This window comes from Monodelphis domestica, chromosome 2, assembly GCF_027887165.1.
Source record: "Monodelphis domestica isolate mMonDom1 chromosome 2, mMonDom1.pri, whole genome shotgun sequence".
NCBI classification, from domain to species: Eukaryota; Metazoa; Chordata; class Mammalia; order Didelphimorphia; family Didelphidae; genus Monodelphis; species Monodelphis domestica.
Window position 1 is genome coordinate 31,762,130 of NC_077228.1, and position 19,245 is coordinate 31,781,374.

Genomic DNA, 19,245 nt, shown 5'->3' on the forward strand with positions numbered 1-19,245 from the left:
ACCTACAAAAATTCTCATACTTGGACTTTTTTTTTAACCCTCACCTTCCATTTTAGAATCAATACTGTCTATTGGTTTCAAGGCAAAAGAACCATAAGGTCCAGGCAATAGGGGTTAAGTGACTTGCCCGGTCACATAGTTAGGAAGTATCTAAGTCCAAATTTGAATCTAGAACTTCCCATCTCCAGGCCTGGCTCTCAAAACACTGAGAAAACTAGGTGCCCTCCAAAAGGAACCTTGTTATTTGTTGTTGTTCCATTGTCCCAATCGAAATGATTCTTTGTGACCCAATGTGGGGTTTTCATGGCAAAGATACTAGTGTGGTTTGCCATTTCCTTCTCTAGTTCATTTGACATGTGAGGAAACTGAGGCAAACAGGGTTAAGTGATGTGCCCAGGATCAAAGAGCTAATACTTGTCTTGAGTCCAGATTTGAACCCAGGAAGATGAGTCTCCCCAAACTCAGGTCCAGTACTTCACCCACCGTGCCACCTACTGACCCCCTCACACCTATACTCATAAAAAAAAAACTTGAGAAAAGACTTTTCTAAACCATTTACAAATCTTTCACAGGAAGTTCCACTGCATTTAGAACCCATTTGTGAAAAATATAAAAATGCAATGTCATCCAATTAGCTTGCAAGAACACCTGATTGACATCATGGAAGCCTGGAACTTACTGGCCAAATTTCAGTAGAAACTTATTTGCGATTAGGAAACAATGGGAACCATAATGCTTCCACTTGGCACTGATAGCCATCAAAGGCAAAGAATGACCTGAAATGAACTTAAGAGTCACAACTCTGAATTGCTGGGAAAAGTGTTCAATCAAGATTAAACAGCAACAAACATTCAATTGTGTTGCTCTCACCAAAAACATCCATGCTAATACCTTTCTGGGGAGAACAAATGTCTATGGGGATCTGTGTTTAAAAGTCCCTCTGAATAGGGTGTGTGAACAAAGGTCAGGAGTACCAACGAGAAGAGAATCGGATTGGGCAGACGTCTGGTCCTAGAGGCAGAAGGAAAATCTTCCTGAAAGCCTGGGGACGACCAAAGTTCTGCATTCCTAGAGGGGTCCCAAGCGCTGCTGGCAGGACAGTCCTGTTAAGGGAGGGTAAGTGCTTGGAATTTATCTTGTCCTTACCTGAGGGGCTGCCAAGGCCAGGATCCAGGCCCAACAGGCAGAAATGGAGGGAGGGAAACGGGGCTAGAACCCAACTCCACCTAGCTCCATCAGAACAGGGCAAGGTTTCCCTGGCAGGAGGGAAGTCTCCACCCTTCCCAAGGAGAATGAGTTCATACTCAGACAAATAGACTCAGTCTTATAGGCTGAAGTAAATGGATTAAACACAAAAAAGTGAAACCCAAACCAGTCAATCAATATGTATTTATTAAGTCCCTAGGCTTTAGGGGAGCCAGGATTAATGACAGAGTCTTCGCCCTGAAGGGGCCTCCATTCTGGTAACACACCAGGATGGGAGAGGAACCCACTTGCCACCTTCCCCCCCAAACAATAAGAAAAGTTCTAATCTGGAGAAATGGAGCCCATGGCCAGAAACCGCTGTGGTCCGGGTCCCTAAGCCAGGACAGGGAGGAGGCCTTGCCCCTCCTCTGCTGCCACATCTTCAGTAGGGACTGAAGCCCTGTTGGGTGGGGGAGGAGTTCTTCCATTTCCTCTCACCAGTCACCCCCTTGGACAAGACACCTCCATCTCTCCCAGGCCCATGAGGGGCCCGTACTGGAAATCCACTGGGACATTTTGCAGGGGGCTCCGGTGAGCTGCTAAGTGAGCCGACGCAGCCTGCAGAAGTACATGGGTCCAAAGTTGGCCCACAAGACAGGGAGAACCAGCTCCCCCAAGGGGCAGGACGGGAAGAAGGAGAAGGTGTCCTGAAAGAGATGCCTGAAGGAGCTCAGCTCTTCCACCTGGACGTCAATCTGGTACTGATTGGCCAGTATGTCGATGGCCCCGCCGACCACATACTCGTTCTGCAGGTGGGAGAGGGTGCAGGTGGAATAGACAGCCACCCCTCCGGGCTTGGTGGCCAGGAGGCCAGCCCTGAAAGCAGAGAGGGAAAGGAAGAAGGCACGGATGAATGGTTGGTCCTGGCAGGGAGTCTTCACTAAGCCACTGAGCCCAGGAAGTTCTCCTAGACTGATTCAAGACCTGGGGAGAGCTGTGGCATCACCCGAACCCACTGCAGTCTCTCACTGACCCTGGCCAGAGTAGAGAGAGCTCGCTGCTGGCTAAGTGCCTGGGGTGGAGGCAGGGGCACAGTCTGTGGGCAGAGGTTGTCAGGAGGGCCCCATCTGTGGCCTTGGTCACTCCTTATATCAATCAACTTTCAGCTGAGGCCTTCCCCCCTGCCCCCATCTCTTGGCCACCAGCCCCAATGGGACCTTGTCACCTCTGGCCTAGACTCTACTGTGCAGCTTCCTAACTAATCTATTCCAGGATCTTCCTCCTTTTTTTAACCTTAGAATCAGTACTGGGTATTGGTCCCAAGCCAGAGAGTGGCCATAGGGGTTAAGTGACTTGCCTAAGGTCACATAGCTAGGACATATCTGAGGCCAAACTTGAACTCAGGACCTCCTGATTCTAGGCCCAGGTCTGGCTCTGTATCTACCGAGCCACGAAGCTGCCCCACCTCCTTTACTCTTTATGCTGCTTCCAAAGTAATCCAGCTAAGGCCCGTGTAGCCACGTCCCCCCTGCTCAGAAATGTGCACTGACTCCCAACTGCCTATTGGATAAAAGATAAAATCAGCTCAGCATTCAAAGGCCCTGCAATCTGGCTCCATCTCACCAAGGCACGTTCTACCCCTTCAGGGCAATGTGTGGGCAGGAGGCAGGGAGCCCTGCACCCTTGTGTCCAAAGTGCAAAGGGCACTAAGGGGGAATCTTGGATTCTTTGTCCTGTCTCCAGGAAGAGGAAGGAGCAGGGCTGCCCAATTGCAGGCTCTGACCCAGCCTATAGGCCGGCCTCCTCACACGCCCCATTGTTGGCGGCAGAGAAATCAAGTTTGTACAGCCCTTTTTCATGATTAAAGGTCATGGAAACCTGGTTTGTTTCAGGCCTGTCTGGGTCCAGGGAGCCCCTGAGAACCCAGCTGGGGCCTGAGGAGTATGAAGAACCCAATCTCCAGACAGGATTCTTTCTTTCCAGTTTGCCCTGCCCAAGTCCTTGGTCTGGAACCAACAACCACACTGACCACAGCTTCAAAGAGGACCAAGTCTGACAGTGTGAGCACTCCAGGGGCCTCGCTGCTGGGCTCCTGCTGTCTTCCTCTGGGATCCCGAGTCCGTCTGCTGCTTCCTGCTCACACTGAGGTGGCTCCTTGACCACTACAAAGAAGCCTCAGGGTTCCCCCCCCACACACACACTTACACCAGGAGCTGCACCTGCAGCATGGGCATCATCTGGCGTTCCACCTTCCGTGAGCGCTTGAAGATGTTGTTGTCTTCCTCCAGGACAGAGTGACGGTCGGTGGTGCAGGGCACATCCACCAGCACCTGTTCACGGGGGAGGAAAGGAAGGCCTCAGAGAGCAACAGGCCCACCTGCCTCCCAAGCGTGGCCACCCCCAACAAGGGGTGATCACAAAAAAAGGCAGAGGCAGGTAGGTGGCTCACAGAGTGACCCTGGGCAAGTCATTTCACCTGTTTGCCTTAGTTTCCTCATCTGTAAAATGGGGATAATCACAGTAAGGCTCCTCAATATTTCTTTCCTGATTTCCCTCTCTTCCTCCTTCCTTATTCTTTCCCTCTTTCCTCCCTCCCTCCCTTAAATGCTAATCAAAACAAGATGGCAAAAGATGGAAATAGTCAGTGTTGCAGGAATGTGTGAAGACGAGCCCACTGACTCCTTTGTGGTGGAACTCTGATTTGGTACAGTCACTCTAGAAAATGATTTGGAATCATGCAAAGAAAATGGCCTGAGAACCTGCTGCCAAGCATCTATCAGAAGGAGGTCAGGGACAAAAGAGAGGAACAGAGAGCATTTTTACAGTGCTTTAAGGTTTGGAAAGTGCTTTATATACATTATCTTATTTGATCCTAGGAGGTTAGTGCAGTTATTATCCCCCATTTTATCGATAGACAGCAAATGACTTGCCCAGGGTCACCTACCTAGCAAGAGTCTGAGACTGGATTTGAACTCAGATCTCTCTGATTCCAAGTCTACTGTCCTAGCCACTTTCTACCTATGTGCCTGTCAGTTAGATATGTATATATCCAATTCCATTTAACTCACCAGGCTTTTATTAAGTGTTTAGTATGTACAGAGCCTTTGCTCCTCTCCCCTTCCCTTCCTTTCTTCTCAGTGCAATAAATGATCACCCCACATAGACACCTGTCACAGACAAATAAATGACTAGAGCACAGAACACTGTGGGGCCAGGCAAAGGTTCCAGGTCATTCTGCAGGGCCCCTGACTCTGCATTCCCACATCACTCACCCGGTCATATGTGCTCCTCTCCAGGTCTCCCCACTTCCTGCCATCCTGGGACGTGACCCGCACCTGGCTCACATCCTGGGGTACATAACTGTGTAGAACCTGCTTCAGCCTCCTGGTTCGAGAGGTAGAGATGTCATTAGCTGCCAGGTGGCCTGGGGAAGGAGAGGGAAAAGAAGGGAACCTGGTGAGAAGAAGCTGGCCAGGCAGGGCCTCCCTCAGCCCAGAGCCTGCTGCTCAGACTCTGCAGGGAGACCTCTGCTTTCAGGGAGGGCCTGCTGCACTCCGAGACAGCTCTAATAGGTAAAGAAATTCCTCCCAATGTCAAGCCTAATGTGCCTGTCCCCTCCATTCCCCCTTACCTCTGCTCTCACTTCTACTTTCTGGGGCCAAGCAGAACAAGGCTAACCCTCCTTTCCCATGAAACCCTGAGGCTCCTCTCCCCTTGTTTATTCAAACACGCAAAGGCACGGACTCTTCCCCAGCACTCCAGGCATGGCTGGCCAGAACCCTGTGTCCCTGCCAGCCCCCATCCATCACACAACTCTACAAACAAGGGTGCCCACATGTGGGAGTCCAAGCCCTGCAGAGGCAATGCCTGTGTCCTGAAGGAAGGAGCCACAGACATCCTGAATCCTCTTTTCCACCAAGTGTGGAAAAAGGAAGGTGGTCAGGAGGCCCTGCGATGGCTGACTAAGTGGGAAGGAAGAATCTGATTCTCTCTCTGGGCCTCAATTTCCTCCACTGTAAAATGAAGTATATGGATAAAATTATCACAACAACTGACAAGCTTTAAGGTCTGGAAAGTGCTTTACAAACATGACTTCCTTTGAGCCTCATGATCACTACATAAGGCCTCTAATCCCTATATCACAAAGGAGTAAACTGAGGTTCTTTAGGGCTGTCTAGTAAATGCTGTGGCAAAATTTGCCCCCAGGTCTTCTTGACTCCATTCAGAGGTCTTTCTCCTGCATGGGGCTGCCTCTGGTCATCTCTGAGGCTCCAGGCAGCTCTAAAAACCTCTGATCCCATCACCTACGATGTCCTTCTGAGTCTCCTGACCCCCAGGGAACATCTACCTTTTCCCTGCTTTGGGGACAGTCCATTTAATCTGAAGCCAGAAAAAGAAAATGAGTCACAGGAAGAGAGAACAAGGAAGGAAGCCACCTGCTCCCCACATTCCCCACTGTGACCCTGACATTCCTGAGGCAAGTGTGGAACAAAGAGAACTCCACCTGCCTGTGTCTTTACTTACGGCAGCAGCCGGTCAGGAGCAGTGCCAGAGTTTTCCCACCAGGCCCAGCACACAGGTCAAGAACGGTGTCACCAGGCTGCACCCCTAGAGCCAAGACAGGCAGCAAGGAGGAAGCATCCATGAGGTAGTAGTCGAGGAGGCCCAGGCTGCTTACCCTGGAAGATAAGAGCCGAGGGGCTTCAAGGGTGGGAACACCCAGAGAAGGCCAAAACCCACAGCCACCGGCTCTGCTCAGGGGAAAACTACTCTTTGGACATAGGCAGTGTGCTGGCCTTGCTCGATTAAACACACAGGGTCCTGTCAATGGGCAGTGGCCTGAGATAGGGTGAAGACAGCTGGGCTTCCCCACCCCAGAGGCAGAGACAAACAGAATAGGCAGTCTGTGATGGGCAGAAAATTCTCTCTGCTGCAGAGGGATTTCCATTCAGGGACAGTCTAGACACACCCTAGGGTCACCTAAGACTTGTAAGTTAAGTTCTTTGGGCCAAGGCTGACAGCTATGCCTGGCTTCTACAGATGGACACCTAAGGACAGCAGGACATATCAAGTCTAGAATTGAAGGCTCCCTTCCTGCTTTGAGGGCCAGAAAGCACACATCTTCTGTGTCTTAGGATTAAAGAGAGCCTGTGTATTGCATGCTGACTTTAAGTGCTGATCTCTGGAGCAGGGACCACCAAACTTGGAACCTGGACACTGCCAAGAAGCTCAAGAGACCTCAGAATGGGCCACAAATGTCTCAAACCCAAACCACCCTCAACTGACACAGAGATAAAGGCTCAGATAAGCACATATCATTTTCAGAGGATGCCAGGCCTCTCTTGACTGATTCTTAATTAAGTTTTTCCACTGCAAAAATCTAAGGTCAAAACTTCAATGGGCAGGAGGCCTTTTCAGCCTGGAAGCCTTCCCAAACATCCTTCATGAAGAAAACATCCCAAGACACTCCAATTCCTAAAGCAGCTCTCAACCATACCTTTCTCTCTAGATGTGAGCCCAACACTTTGGCCACCATGTGTCCTGAGGCACACACCCCAAGCCAATATCCATGGCCCTTTCAGGTATGTATAATTCTGATTCTTCAGAGCCCAAAGGAGCCTTCAATCAAGAGCCACATGGTAAGGGGCTAAGAAGGCATGGCGTCCTTGGTGAAAATGGCCTAGGAGTCTACTAAATGCAGCTCTCCCTCCTATTCTGTTTAGTTCTAGGCTGCACCCTTCAGTGGCATCTGCCCAGGTCTATGGCCAGCTCCTGGGACTGCTCACCTGCCTGTCCAGACAACATGCACGGTTGATCCTCTTTGGTCAGGCGAGAAGCTCCAAGGCTGAACTCTTTCACAGTTATGAATCTCACTGAGGAGACTGCAAAGTTCTAGGCTTTGGTGCTATCAGTATGTCATTCCCTCAACAGGAGCATCTGGGGGACCCTACCCTCCACAGGTTGAGATCTTGCCTCCACTGATAATCCACTCTGGGTCTTCTCTATCCTAGCAGCAAATGATTATGACAAGCATCTATCTGCCTGCTTTGACCCCAATGTGACATTAATGCGAAGATTTCTGGATTAAGTCAACTCAATTGTTAAATATGTCCCAGGACTTAAAGCAGCATTTTATTGCAGAGGACCAAAAGCTTATTCGCATTCCACAAGCATCCCAGTTCCACTCTTGGCTCTTCAGTGCTGTGGGGAGTGAAGGAATGCTCAATCTGTTGGTCATGAATGACAAGCACCAGGGACACAAACAGAAGACAGTCCCTGCCCTCAAGAAGCTTCCATTCTAATGGGGAGATGCCTCCTGGGAAAGGTTTTAGCTGCAAAGCAGATGAGAAGGCCTGATATTCCCTAGGGTGGAATAGTAAGACAGATGGCAATATGTCTTCTTTTCTGTTATTTTCCCTGATAAAATTCTCTCCATTTCTGATGCCAAGTCATCTGGCAGAGCCCAGACTGGAACATTCTATTCTGGGTCTTCAGTAGCTGTGGCTGCAGGCCCTGCATGAGCAATCCCCAGGAGAATGGCTGGGGGCACTGGGCTGGAAGCGTGGCCCCTCCCTAGGCCCTCAGACCTTGAGCTGTTCCCACTCAGGTCAAAGAGGAGGTGATGGCCTGACCTGCCTAGCCCATGCTACCTCTTGTTTCTTCCTCAGGGAGCCTTGTTGCTTCAGTCAAGCTAATGATCATCTGTGAATGCCTGCCTGTCTGCCTCACACTTGTAGGACACCCGTTGGAACCTTAAAAGGTTCTGAGAGACTAAAATAGTCTGGCAGGTTAGTTATGATGTGTTGTACTTGGAATCTTCTGAGCATCTTCAGGAACCCTGGTGGGTCCTCAGGGGTACAGCCTCAGGCTCCACACAAACAGGACCAGTGCTTGGGGAAGGTGGGGGATGTGGAGCCTTAAGCTGAGAATGTGGAGAACACATCTCAGACCTGGTCTCCCAAAGGAGCTCAGGGCAGTGGCAAGAACAAAGGATTATTAAGCATCAGAGGACTGACTTTGAATGCCAGCTCTGCCACTGCCTACCTATGGGGCCTTAAGCAAGTCATTCCCTGTCTGGGCCTCAGGTTTCTAAACAAAAAACCAAGGGGCTGAATCAAATGGTGGCTGAGATCTCTTCCAGCTGAGTCCCACACCCCAATAATGTCCTCTCCGTTGCTTTTGTGGGCAGTAACACAGGTCACATTCTGTTTTTCAGCATTTTCCTCTCTTTCAGAACCCTTGGGAATTAACCCAGTAGTGGAACTCTCTCTTCTGGGCTCTGGTGCTGCCCCAGTTCTCAGCATCTATTTGGCACCCTTTTCCCTCCATGACAGCACATAGTGAGGGGTGAGGGATTAGGGGGACATTAGAGGTTACAAGGCACCTTCCCTCTCCCAGACTTAGTTTCCTAAACTGTAAATGGAGGCAAAGAATACCTCCCTCCCCATCCCAGAGCTGCCTCGCTGTTGTCTTCCCCAGCTCAGCACACCTGACAAACATCCTACCTGGCTGGATGGAAGCGGCTGATATCCCCTCTGGTAAACGTGTAGCAGTGCAGATTAGGGCTGTAGGGCCAGGGGGCTCTTGGGGAGGGGAGTGTCTCAAGCTCTGGAGGAAGGGCTGGAGTACTGGGGTCTTCAGGGAAGGCCTTCTCCTGAACTCTTCTCTGTGCCTCCAAAACAAAATCTTTGGCCTTGAGCTGTTCTAACTCATAGGCTGTTTTGTCCCAAGTGGAGAAATTATTGACAAGGGCTCCATACTTCTGCTCTGAGAGGAGGCTGACCCGGATGGAAGGCCACAAGTCTCCAAATTGTACCTTGTAGTTCATGTCAAAATTCTGTAGGGCCAGCCGGGTAGAAGAGAACTTTGGCTCTGTGGAGGCCTGCAAGTGTGAGAGAGAGTCTGATGTGGAAGAGTTTGGAAATAAAACCCTGGGTCTGGGACAGGTACTCTTGTTAGGAATGACAGACTCCAATAATTAGCTTAAAAGCAAAAGAGAGATTTATTAAATTGAATGTAAGATGAATGGCCAGGAGACAAGTACAAGAGTAGACACTACCTCCCAAAAAGAGATGGGTTTTGGACTTCTTACACCCTTTAGTCAACAAAGGTTACATGATCAGAGATGAGATGGGCTAATGTTCCTAAGTAATCAAAAGTAGGTTGATGTTTGCCACCTGACCAGGGATGGCGTAATGTTTTGTGTCTTGAAGACATAAAGGGTGACCAGACTAGTTGAGGGGACAATTAGATGTCTTAGATGTAACCTAAAGCTTATCAGAGTAGAACTGGGAAGTGTATATCTGTGTTCATCACAAAATCTAGGGGAGAAACCAAGGGGAATGTTTCTCTCAGGGTTCTTTCCTTATCGTGAATTCTGGTGCTCAGGGTCACCTTTTCCTTAGCACCATAAGAATGCAAGGAAGGAATTTCCTGTGTCCCTTTTGACCTAGAAAAGTTCTGGAGTTTGGGATGTCCAGAGGAACCCTTGGGTCCCATGCCAAGTCCTCAAGTTCTTCCTGCAGGTCTCCTGGGGTTCTCTGGGTCTTTCTTATTATGTTCACCTCACAATTTCCATACATATCAATCACATACTGTTGGATTTTGCTGTTTCTGCTAAATCCTAATCCCCATAAGTGAAGCAAATTGAGAAATTTAAATTCATCTCAACCAGCATTTTTGACTCCTCAATAAAGCATAATTGTAGAAATACCCAGGTTATGTGATCTTAGCCAAAAACCTCTTGGTGGTCCAAGACAGTAGGAGTCAAAGAAGGTGCTAAGCCACAGTGCGAGTTCCTCAGACCCATGAGAACCCAGGTCCAGCTCTTAGCCTTGAGCTCCTATACCCTTACTTTGCCATGGGCCCAGCTCTCATTCTTCAGATTCCCTCTCCCCATCTTTCCTGGGGGTAACCCCCTTTGTGCCCTATGCCCTAATTAAGAGGTAGGCTCCTAGACAGCAGGGACTATTGGTTTACTTCTAACTGTATCACTACCACACACATAGGGCTAATAGAAAGTCATTTCCTTAACTTAAACTAGTCTTTGTCCTCCAGATCAGGAAGCAAAGCTGTTCTAGATGGGGAGATGCCCACTAGGAAAGGTTTCAGCTCCTTTACATCAGATTCACTCTGTAGGTAGTAAGGGAAAGAATGAATGGTAGATCGGGCTTGATGGGCATCACAGGTCCTTGTGTTTACCTGGCTGTGCCTGCTGTCAGTCACTAGGCATGGATAAAGCACCCACGGTGTGCCAGGCTCGTACAAGAAAGGCCAGTGTTCACCCATGCCATGGAGAAGCTCCCAGACTAACAGGGAGAAAATGTTATGGCCCTAGGCTCAGCCACGACACCCTAGGGGGTGAGAGAGGGAGGGACTGGGCCTTGGAGGAAGCCAGGGGAGGAGGCAGAGATGAGAAGGGGGGTGCACTCCAAGCTGGGGCATCCAAAGGGATGTCCAAGGTCAGTGTGCAACAGAGGTCGGTTCAGCCCGACTGTAAGCTTTGGAGGTGGGGTGCGGGGGAGGGGACAGGAAGGGCCTTAAATTAAGAGCAGAGGACGCTGCACATGACCCTGGAGATGAAGGAGGCCTAACCCTCTTCCTCCCTATCTCTGCTGGGCATCCCTGGCTCCAGCCTGGCACACGGCCCATTCTCGGCCAGGGCGAGCGGTCACTGTGGGTCAGCAGCCAGAGAGCGGCCTCCTCCAAGGTACAAGAGGGCCGGGGAGCTCAGTGAACTCATCATCCAAGGAAACGAGACAAAGGAGCCCAAACTCGCGGAACGAGTGCATGCGCACATCTCCCTCCCCGCCACGGGTCGCGGACTAGGCGCAGGCACGGACGCATCTTCCAATCCCCGCCTCCACTCGCGCCCCACCTCTTCCCTGCCCCGGCCCCCCGGGACACTTCCGGCAGAGTCCGCCACTCACCCATTTTTTTTTATGCCGCAGCCTCCGTAGAATCAGCCCAGGTCCGGACCGCCTCAGCAGCCGGCGAGCCCCAACCATAAGGCGCAAGGACGCCTCCATATTGGCCACACGTGCGCACGTTTTCGCGTCCGTCGACGTCAGCTTCCGGCGGGGACCAAGAGTGGCCGTGAAGGGTTACGGCTTGGCTGAAGCCCGGGCCGAGAGCGAGGGCTTTTATCAAGATGGCGTCCACCGCGCCGGAAGTTAGGACGCCTTGGGGGCAAGACCCCGCCCCAAGTAACGCAATAGCGTCGTAACCTAGGGGACGGGGGAAGGAGCTAGTCTTAAGGCAATGACATCAGGGTTTTGGACAAAGGCGCCACCGCCCGCCAGCTTCTGGATTCTCCCCACTCCCGCCGAACATCCAGCCCTTTCCTTGGCCTGGGATACAGGAGCTGGAATTGATCCCATTTCAGACAAGCAAACTGACCCAGAGGGAGAGGTGGCGCTTAAGGCTTCCCGACCCACTGTTAATTAAGATGGCAAACTCTGGGATGCTTAAATTGTTGGCAAAATCTAATTAAATCCTATAGCAGTAGAAAATGCTGATCTGGATACTCCAGTTCAGATCCCACTTCATTCTCTAGTGTGATCCTGGGCAAGCCGCTTGCTGTTGTGCCTCGGTTTTCTCATCTGCAAAATGGGGCTAACAGCAGCACCTATCCTGAGGAATAATGTGAGGATCAAGGGAAGTAAGTAGCCTCCATATAAGGTGCTTACTAAATGTTTGCTTCCATGCTGCCTGCCTCCCTAGTGTTCTGTGCAGGGTGGCACTGTTCCTAAATCCTAAGGATTCAAAAACAGGTCAAATAGTAAAGCCTGTGGACCAGGCAGTTATTATCCCCATTTTACAGATGAGAAAACTGAGGCAGACAGAGGTGAAGTGCCTTGTCCAGAGAATTATTTGGGAGGCAAGATGCCTACTTGGGTCTTCCTGGCTCCCAAGGCCAGCTCTAACCACTGTGCAATGGGAAGAGTTGATGACTCCAAGGTTATTAGCCCCAGTAACTGAGATGATGACACTCTACAGACTCATGGTTTGGGTAAGAGCTTAGCAGCCAAGGAAAAGAGGGTCCAAGAGGAAGGAGGTGAGCCTGGCCGGACTATGAGATCTTACCCCTGACCTGTAGGAAATTGTGACCAGCAGTGAGAATGCCCCGTGCCCTCCCTTGAAAGGCAGCCACTGCCCATTTTCACAGACAACAGACACTTCCACAGATGACTGGGTTTATTCCATTGCAGTTGCTCTGAGTCACACGAGTCCCTGGCCCAAGCCCAAAAACCTCTTGTGGTAATAGGACATATGGTACAATAGCATTTGAGATCCAGGGGAATGAGAAATTATGCCAATGACATGCCCCACAAAGGGGCAAAGCCTGGAGCAGATGGCAGGTGCATGCAGATATTCATTTCACATTTTCGAAGAGTGAGTGAGCCACCTAGAAGGAAAAAAAGGATCAGGTGAGCCATAGGTGTCAGTGATCACCATTTGACAGATGAGAACACTGAAGCTCAGAGGGCAAGGGACTAGCCCAGGGTCACATAACTAGCAGTTTTGAGACCATATTCAAACTCGGGCAGGTCTTCCTGGCTCCTAGTCAAATTCTCTAACCTCTGAACCACCTTGTAGCACTCTCTCCAAGGACTTAGCATTTAGGACCCATCACGTGCTATCTGATTCTTTCTGTTCACCACCTCACCAGGCAACTCTGCAGGCATCTCCTGAGCTCCCAATGGCTCCTAGTTACCCAGGATTCCAAGGGAAGTTCTTAGGTCTAAAGTCTGAGGAGGGGAGGCTCCTGGGTTAAACCCTCCCATTTTACAGAGGAAGAGGTCACAGGAGCTGTCTGGATCTCAGCACTCTATTGTCTGGGCCTGTAGATGTTGCCTCAGGACCTTGGGGATCCTCACTTGGATGGGGCCTGCTCTGGCTAGGCCTTAGGGGCAGCAGCCTCAGAGATGACAACTCGTGGTGACTCACACAATGGTCTCGGGCATGCAGAAAGTCAAAGAGCTCTTCAGTACAGTCTTCCTCAGTGTGGGACCGGGAATTCACACGGTCAGCACACAGCTCCAGCTTCTCCCGGGCCTTCATGCACTTCTCCATTTGTTCACAGTACTCTCTCACAGTGTCCAGGGGGTCCTTAAGAGACACAAGAGGCAGAGTTAGGAGTCAGAGCTCTGCCCATGGCCTCACCTAGAGAATATGGTTGGGGAGACCTCACTCATGGATAACTGGCAAGAGTGCTTAGGATTCACATTCCAGCTCCTCAAGGGAGGAATGAGGGGCCCTAGAGCAGAGTTACTCCCAGCTCTGGGCTTAATTTTAGCAGAAGGTGGGTACCCACTATCTAGGTCTGTAGTAGAGCCTATAGATGCTGTCAGGAATGGGGGCAGTAGAGTTACTGACTCCTCTGGATTGGGGGGGGGGGGGGGAAGAGGGGGACTGCTGCACCAGCCAACAGTCAACAGAGGCAATGTCCTTCCACATGATCTCCATATGCCCCACACACACACACTAAGCACCCTGCTAAGGGCCTCAAGTTTCTTCCCAGTATTCTCCCCTGCAGGACTAATAGAAGGAGCCCCGCCCCAAAATGCATCTAAAGGCATACTGTGACTTGAACCTTCAGCTTCCACAGGGATGACTTCAATTGTAAAATGATTCTTACCACCAATTCTTTTTCCTCATCGTCTTCCTACAAGAGAAAGAAGAGCCATCAGTGGCAGACAGTTCAACAGAGGCCCTGGCTCCTGACCCCCAAGCTTGAGCTCTTGCCTACAAAAACACACAACACACCATGATGGCTTCCATGTTTGGCATCAACATGAGTGTTTCAAAAGGCAGAAAACTAAGCAAAGTTCTTATGAACATTTGGGTATCCAGGGAATTTACAAAAATCACCACCAAACTCAAGAGCAAAAGCTAATGGCTGCCCAGCACCAGTAGCCAGTGGAAGGAACAACATGCAGAGACTACTGTGAAGCCCTAAGAAATGAATGATGTTTAAGGAAGAGCAGGGACTGTGCTAATAGTAAACATTTCCATAGGTTCACTATGGAACTGTGCTATGTGTTGCACAATTAATATCTCAATGGATGCTCCCAACAACTCTGGGAGGTAGGCACTATTATCCACATTTTACAGATGAGGAACCCAAAAGCAAGCAGGGTTAGGTGACTTGCACAGGGTCACACAGCTGGTTAATATCTAAGATCCTATTTTAAATCGGGTCATCTTGAGTCTGCCCAGGGCTCTGTCAAGCTGAGAGGGAGTTGATAAGGTAGCAAGAAGGATGGATAATAAATAGATGGTCAGTCATCTGGAATATAAACCACAGAGTAGCCTCTGAGCAGGGACAGAGACAATGTAGAGTGACAGACTCAGAATACTTGTAAATTCAGTTTAAGAATACCTACTCAAGACAAGGCACTGGGAGTGCAGACAAGAATGCAACTGTTCCTGCCCTCAGGTGGGCTCTCCAGTAGGACAGGTCAAAAAGCACAGGGTGGTTTGAGGCTGGAGAACAAAGTACAGTGATTGAAGAAGGCAGCCTTAGGGTAAGCTTGAAGGGAGGATTCAGAGGCAGGGGTGAGGAAGGTGGCTAGTTTTGAATGAGTGCTAATCCCAAAATACAAAGGCCCCAAGTTGGTATCCACTGCCAGAACAGTGAAGGGTCCAGTATGGCAAGAACTTAGTGAATATAAGGGAGGCAGAAGTATCCAATCTGAAGAGTCCGCTACCATTGTACAGTGACAAGAGTTATAAACAAAAGATGATGACCATCTATTGGGGAACAACAATACAAAGCTGTGGTGAAGTGTTTTAGAGTTGGGCCTGGAGTTAGGAGACCCAAGTTCAAATCCAGCCCCAGACACCATGAGCTGTGTGACCCTGGGCAAGTCATTTCACCTATATTCCTTGGCTGCAGAATAGAAATAACAGCATTTTTCCTGCAGGGCTGTTGTGAGGATCAAATGAGGTAATATTTGTAAAGTGACCTGCAAATTTATTATAATTATAGGTAATGGAATATTAATTCCTATAAAAGTTTACTATGAATACAGGGAAATTCCTAAACTTAATTAAAATAAAGCAAATAGAACCACACAATGACTTTCAAGACTGAGAAGCAGGTCTTTAATTCTGAACTTGGTCCAATGAGGTTACAAAGCTCTATGTTACTCCTTCTTTGCATAGGTCGAAAACTATAGGTATGAAAGCAAGCTGCCAGCCTGAAAAAGGAGAATACTTTCCCTACATTTCAGCAAACTTCCAAAGACTATATTCTCATCGAGAAGATGAAATGATAAGGATTAGACAAGAATATTGAGAGTGATTGGACAACCAAATGCAGAGCACTTAGTTGTTAATCCTCAAGGAATCTGGGTTGGGCTGTAGGTTATATCAATGACTAGGCTTAAGGCATAGATCATACGGTCAACAAATTTATTTTGGAAAGGAGGTCAGTGAAACACTGAATGCAATTAACAGCACCAACTTAAATCTAGGGTGAAAGTCAATAGGGATGATTTTTGTGCTTGGGTACAAAAATAATTTCAAAGTAAAATGGGAGGTGAGTTTACACAGAAGTTCTTGGGGTTTCAGTGGACTTCAGGCTCAATGAATTAATAGTGTGAAGAGAAACCAAACATGCAAATTCAATCTCAGGATATAATTAAGAAGGGAGAGGGAGGGGGGGGAGGGGGGAGAGAAACAAAGAGGAGGGGGGGGAAGGAAGAGAAAGGGGAGAGAGAGGGGGGAAGGAAGGGAGGGAAGGGGGAAGGGAGAGAGAGAGGGAGGGAGAGTCCTCTCTTGGAGATATCCAAGGAAGGTATAGAGTCCCATAAGTGGACATAGATATTCAGACTTGTTGGATATATTGGCAAAACATAGTAAAACCATGCTGACTGCTTTTCTGTTTTTCTTTAAATTGTTACAAGGGAAGGCTTATAGGGGACTGAGGGGAAAGATAGGAAAGTGATACAAAACAAGATATTAATGAAAATACTACGAAAAGCTATCTGCTGCATTATTTTCATGGCCAACATTGGCCCTGAAGAAGGGTAGGAAAATGAACCTCATTTCCCCTTCACTGCAGAAGTTGGGAACAAGAGTTGGGAATATTGCAGAAATGGTCTGACAAACTGGTTTTGCTGACTGCTACCCCCCTTCCACTTTCTTTAAATGAGGAAAGACTTGGGGGTAGGCTAAGAGATATATTTGGAAATCAAAGTGAAATAGAAACAATAGACTAATTTGAAAAACAAAACAAAAAGTAAAGTGGTGTTTGTTTTATCCTACAGGTGGGGAGAAAGGAATCACTAAATGTTCTGGGCAGTCAGGAGATGCAGTCACCCAGAGGCACCTGCATGCCAAACAGGACATTTAAAGGCAACACCAGTGCTTTCTGAGAATAATCCTCCAGGTGCACTTGGCATTTTGGATATAGGTACAACCTTGTTGGCATTTCAAGCAATGCCTGGCATGGCACCTCACCTTGGAGCTCTAGCCCCAACTCTTCTCTGACCAGCTTCCCAGGCTTCCTCCAAGCAATGGAGCAGGGATCCAGCAGAGGCTCTTGGCACTTGTGCTCAGATCTCAAAGCCACTTATGGGAGCATAGACTTAGTCTTAGAAGGGACACCATAAATCAATATGGACAATTTCCCAAAAGCCCAGAGAGGGAAATGGCATTGCCCAACACACTAGCAGCAGAGTTTGCATCCAAATCCCAGCTAATTCATTTCTCTCCCCAGTTCCCCTTATCTCTTCTGGTGTCTTTGCTACCTTTTCATTCTACAACTTCATTCAGTGCCCTCAGCGTTCTCACTCTGGAACATCAATCTACCCCTATAGCCCCACTTTCTCATGAGGGAGTTCATCCTATAACATCCATTTGAAAAAAGGCCCCAGACCAGCTGCCCTTCCACTCTCTGGTTTCTGCCCTGATAGCACTTGATCATCTTCCCAAGCCACCCTTCAGCTCCCTTTCACATGCTATCTTCTCATTAGAATGTGAGCTCCTTGAGGATAAGGGTTTTCTTTTTCTTTTAGTCATATCTCCAAAAATTTGGCACAGTCCCTGGCATAGGTAGGAACTTAAATCAATGCTTGTAGACTAATGTCACCCCTTTCCCTCCATACCACACTGGATCAAATGAGAATCCGTAAAGGGAACTGGAGAGATCAGAGGTAGACCACCAGGGGCTGAAATCAGCAAGCTCAGACAGCTTTTTCTAGGAGTTGATTGAGAAAGGGAGAAGGCACACAGGATTAATAGCTTGAGGGATCTAGAAGGTATAGAAAGAGTTAAGCATGGGGGAGACTTAGGCATTTGTGAGCAGCAGAGAATGAGTTAGTAAAGGAGGAGAAAATGAAGGAAAGGGAGTGAAAGGAAAGGGGCGGGGCCCTGGGGAGAAGAATGGAGGGTCAGCTTTGACAAGAAGGGCCACCTTTTCAGAAACTGCAGTGAATGGGAGATGGCGACATGGGATTGTGAGGTGGAGAATAGTGGAGAAAAGATCCAGATGAATGATCTCTTTAATCAATTAAGTAGAGGGTGAGGTGGTCAGCTGATGAAGGGAGAAGGGTGGTGTGGGAACTAGAAGACAAAGAGGAGGTCTGGAACAGCTGCTGCAGCAGAGTGGGAGAGAATCAATGAGGGAGCAGTGAAAAGCCTCCCTGGAACGTGGGAGTGTAAATCTGTAATGTAAGCCAGACAGCAGCAGGTGCCATTTTTAGCTCTTTTTTTTTGGGGGGGGGGGGGCACCTACTGAGGAGCAAAAGAAATGAATGGAAGTAGTGATTCAGGGCTAAGATTCAGAAAGGAGTGAAAGGCAAAAGGATAGGGAACCAAGGGAGAATCCGGAGGACTGAACCAGTTAACCAGAGAATGACCCAGGAAAGGCTGAGAGGGAGGGAATGGAGGTCCCAGTGAGGACAAAGACGAGGTCAGGGAGGTTTGCGGAAGAGAAGTGGGGAGGCGGGTCCACGCGGCTCAGGTTCCCCACCTAGAAGTAGGGCTGCATCGGGAGGGAAGGAGATGGGCCGAACCTTGCACATTCCCGCAGGGCTGGGGGTGGGGGGGGCAGCGAGGGAGGGAGTCAAGGGCGGCGGCGGCTGCAGGCAGGCCCAGAGGGACGGGACCCAGGGCCAAACCATCCAGGGGAAAGGTGAAGATCCTGCCGAGAAGGTCACGCGGGGAGCCCCAGAGGAGAGCGGGGTCAGCAGGGTCAAAAGCTGCAGAGGGGGAGGGAAAGGTGATCACTCACACTCCCGCTGCTGAGCTTGCAGTCTGCTAGGACCCCCAAATCTTCGGACAAACGTCCCTCCGTCCGCCGTCCTGCCCCTCTCTAGGGCCCTGGGTCCTCCTCCCGCCTCCGCCACCTGCGCCTTCTCCCTCCAGGCCCGGGGGGGAGAGGGGAGCGCCTGGCTGGGGTACCCTGCCCCTCCACCAATCGACTGACAGAGCCCCCCCACTAAGGCCCCTGCGGAACGTCAGGGGTACGCGAGGGGTGGGGCACTCAGATCCTTTCTTCCACCGCCCCTCTGCTCAGCAAAACCGCACGTCTGAGAGAATCTTAAAGCGTGCCAGCAGAGGGGCAATTCCGGGCCTTTCAACGACGAGAAACCTGAGGCCGAGACCCCGAGGCTTCACGGCCCCACGTAGCCCCTCACCTGCTTGGGATCCCCGCCGTCCCGCGACCTCTTCTCGTCCCCCCACCCCATGTCTGGTGTCCGCTACTTCAGCGAGCGCGACTCCACCTCACTGGCCGAGAAGGACTCGCCAGGGTCACGGACCGGATATCCAATCCGACACCGGAAGTACAGTGGCTTTTTCCAACGGCGCAGCTCGAGGGGGTGGGCGACACGCCCGGCGCTGTGTCTAGAACCCCCACTTTGGAGGAAGATGACTTTCACGTCTAACGAGAAGTCTGAGTAAGCTTCCTGTCCAGAAACAAGCTTACAGGCTCATGGCTGCCCGCCAGAATAGTGGAGTTGACCTTTGCATCTACTTGCTTCCTCCCCTCTGAGTGCGTACGGTAGCCCTCCCCAGCCTTATCAAAGATGGCGGCATGTAGCGCCGCGC

General features: G+C 49.9%; 2 protein-coding genes across 3 annotated transcripts; both read right to left on the reverse strand.

The window, feature by feature from the left end:
* Positions 1-1,375: 1,375 nt before the first annotated feature.
* Positions 1,376-11,570, reverse strand: NSUN4 (NOP2/Sun RNA methyltransferase 4). Its single transcript, XM_001375330.4, has 6 exons — positions 11,115-11,570; positions 8,691-9,067; positions 5,710-5,864; positions 4,458-4,609; positions 3,391-3,515; positions 1,376-2,061 (listed from the first exon to the last, which is right to left on the reverse strand). The coding sequence occupies exons 1-6, from the start codon at positions 11,211-11,213 to the stop codon at positions 1,785-1,787; spliced, it is 1,185 nt and encodes a 394-aa protein (XP_001375367.2). The 5' UTR covers positions 11,214-11,570; the 3' UTR covers positions 1,376-1,784.
* A 793-nt stretch (positions 11,571-12,363) lies between these two features.
* Positions 12,364-18,973, reverse strand: LOC100023995 (cytochrome b-c1 complex subunit 6, mitochondrial). Of its 2 annotated transcripts, XM_001375354.4 has the most exons (4): positions 18,834-18,973; positions 13,826-13,852; positions 13,135-13,296; positions 12,364-12,592 (listed from the first exon to the last, which is right to left on the reverse strand). In XM_001375354.4, the coding sequence occupies exons 1-4, from the start codon at positions 18,882-18,884 to the stop codon at positions 12,560-12,562; spliced, it is 273 nt and encodes a 90-aa protein (XP_001375391.1). In that variant the 5' UTR covers positions 18,885-18,973; the 3' UTR covers positions 12,364-12,559. The 2 variants fall into 2 exon arrangements, with proteins under 2 accessions (XP_001375391.1, XP_056671181.1); XM_056815203.1 differs by having other exon boundaries at positions 12,364-13,296.
* Positions 18,974-19,245: the final 272 nt, after the last annotated feature.

What these genes read in the sequence shown, in the direction of transcription:
- LOC100023995 (XM_056815203.1), bottom strand. Translation starts at nt 18,884, where the DNA reads ATGGGGTGGGGGGACGAGAAGAGGTCGCGGGACGGCGGGGATCCCAAG. An exon ending in ACGGCGGGGATCCCAAGCAG is followed by an intron (nt 13,853 to 18,833) that starts GTGAGGGGCTAC and finishes TTTCTCTTGTAG; the next exon opens with GAAGACGATGAGGAAAAAGA. An exon ending in ATGAGGAAAAAGAATTGGTG is followed by an intron (nt 13,297 to 13,825) that starts GTAAGAATCATT and finishes GTGTCTCTTAAG; the next exon opens with GACCCCCTGGACACTGTGAG.
- NSUN4 (XM_001375330.4), bottom strand. Translation starts at nt 11,213, where the DNA reads ATGGAGGCGTCCTTGCGCCTTATGGTTGGGGCTCGCCGGCTGCTGAGG. An exon ending in TGCGGCATAAAAAAAAATGG is followed by an intron (nt 9,068 to 11,114) that starts GTGAGTGGCGGA and finishes TCACACTTGCAG; the next exon opens with GCCTCCACAGAGCCAAAGTT. An exon ending in CTGCAGGTGCAGCTCCTGGT is followed by an intron (nt 2,062 to 3,390) that starts GTAAGTGTGTGT and finishes CTCTGCTTTCAG; the next exon opens with GGCTGGCCTCCTGGCCACCA.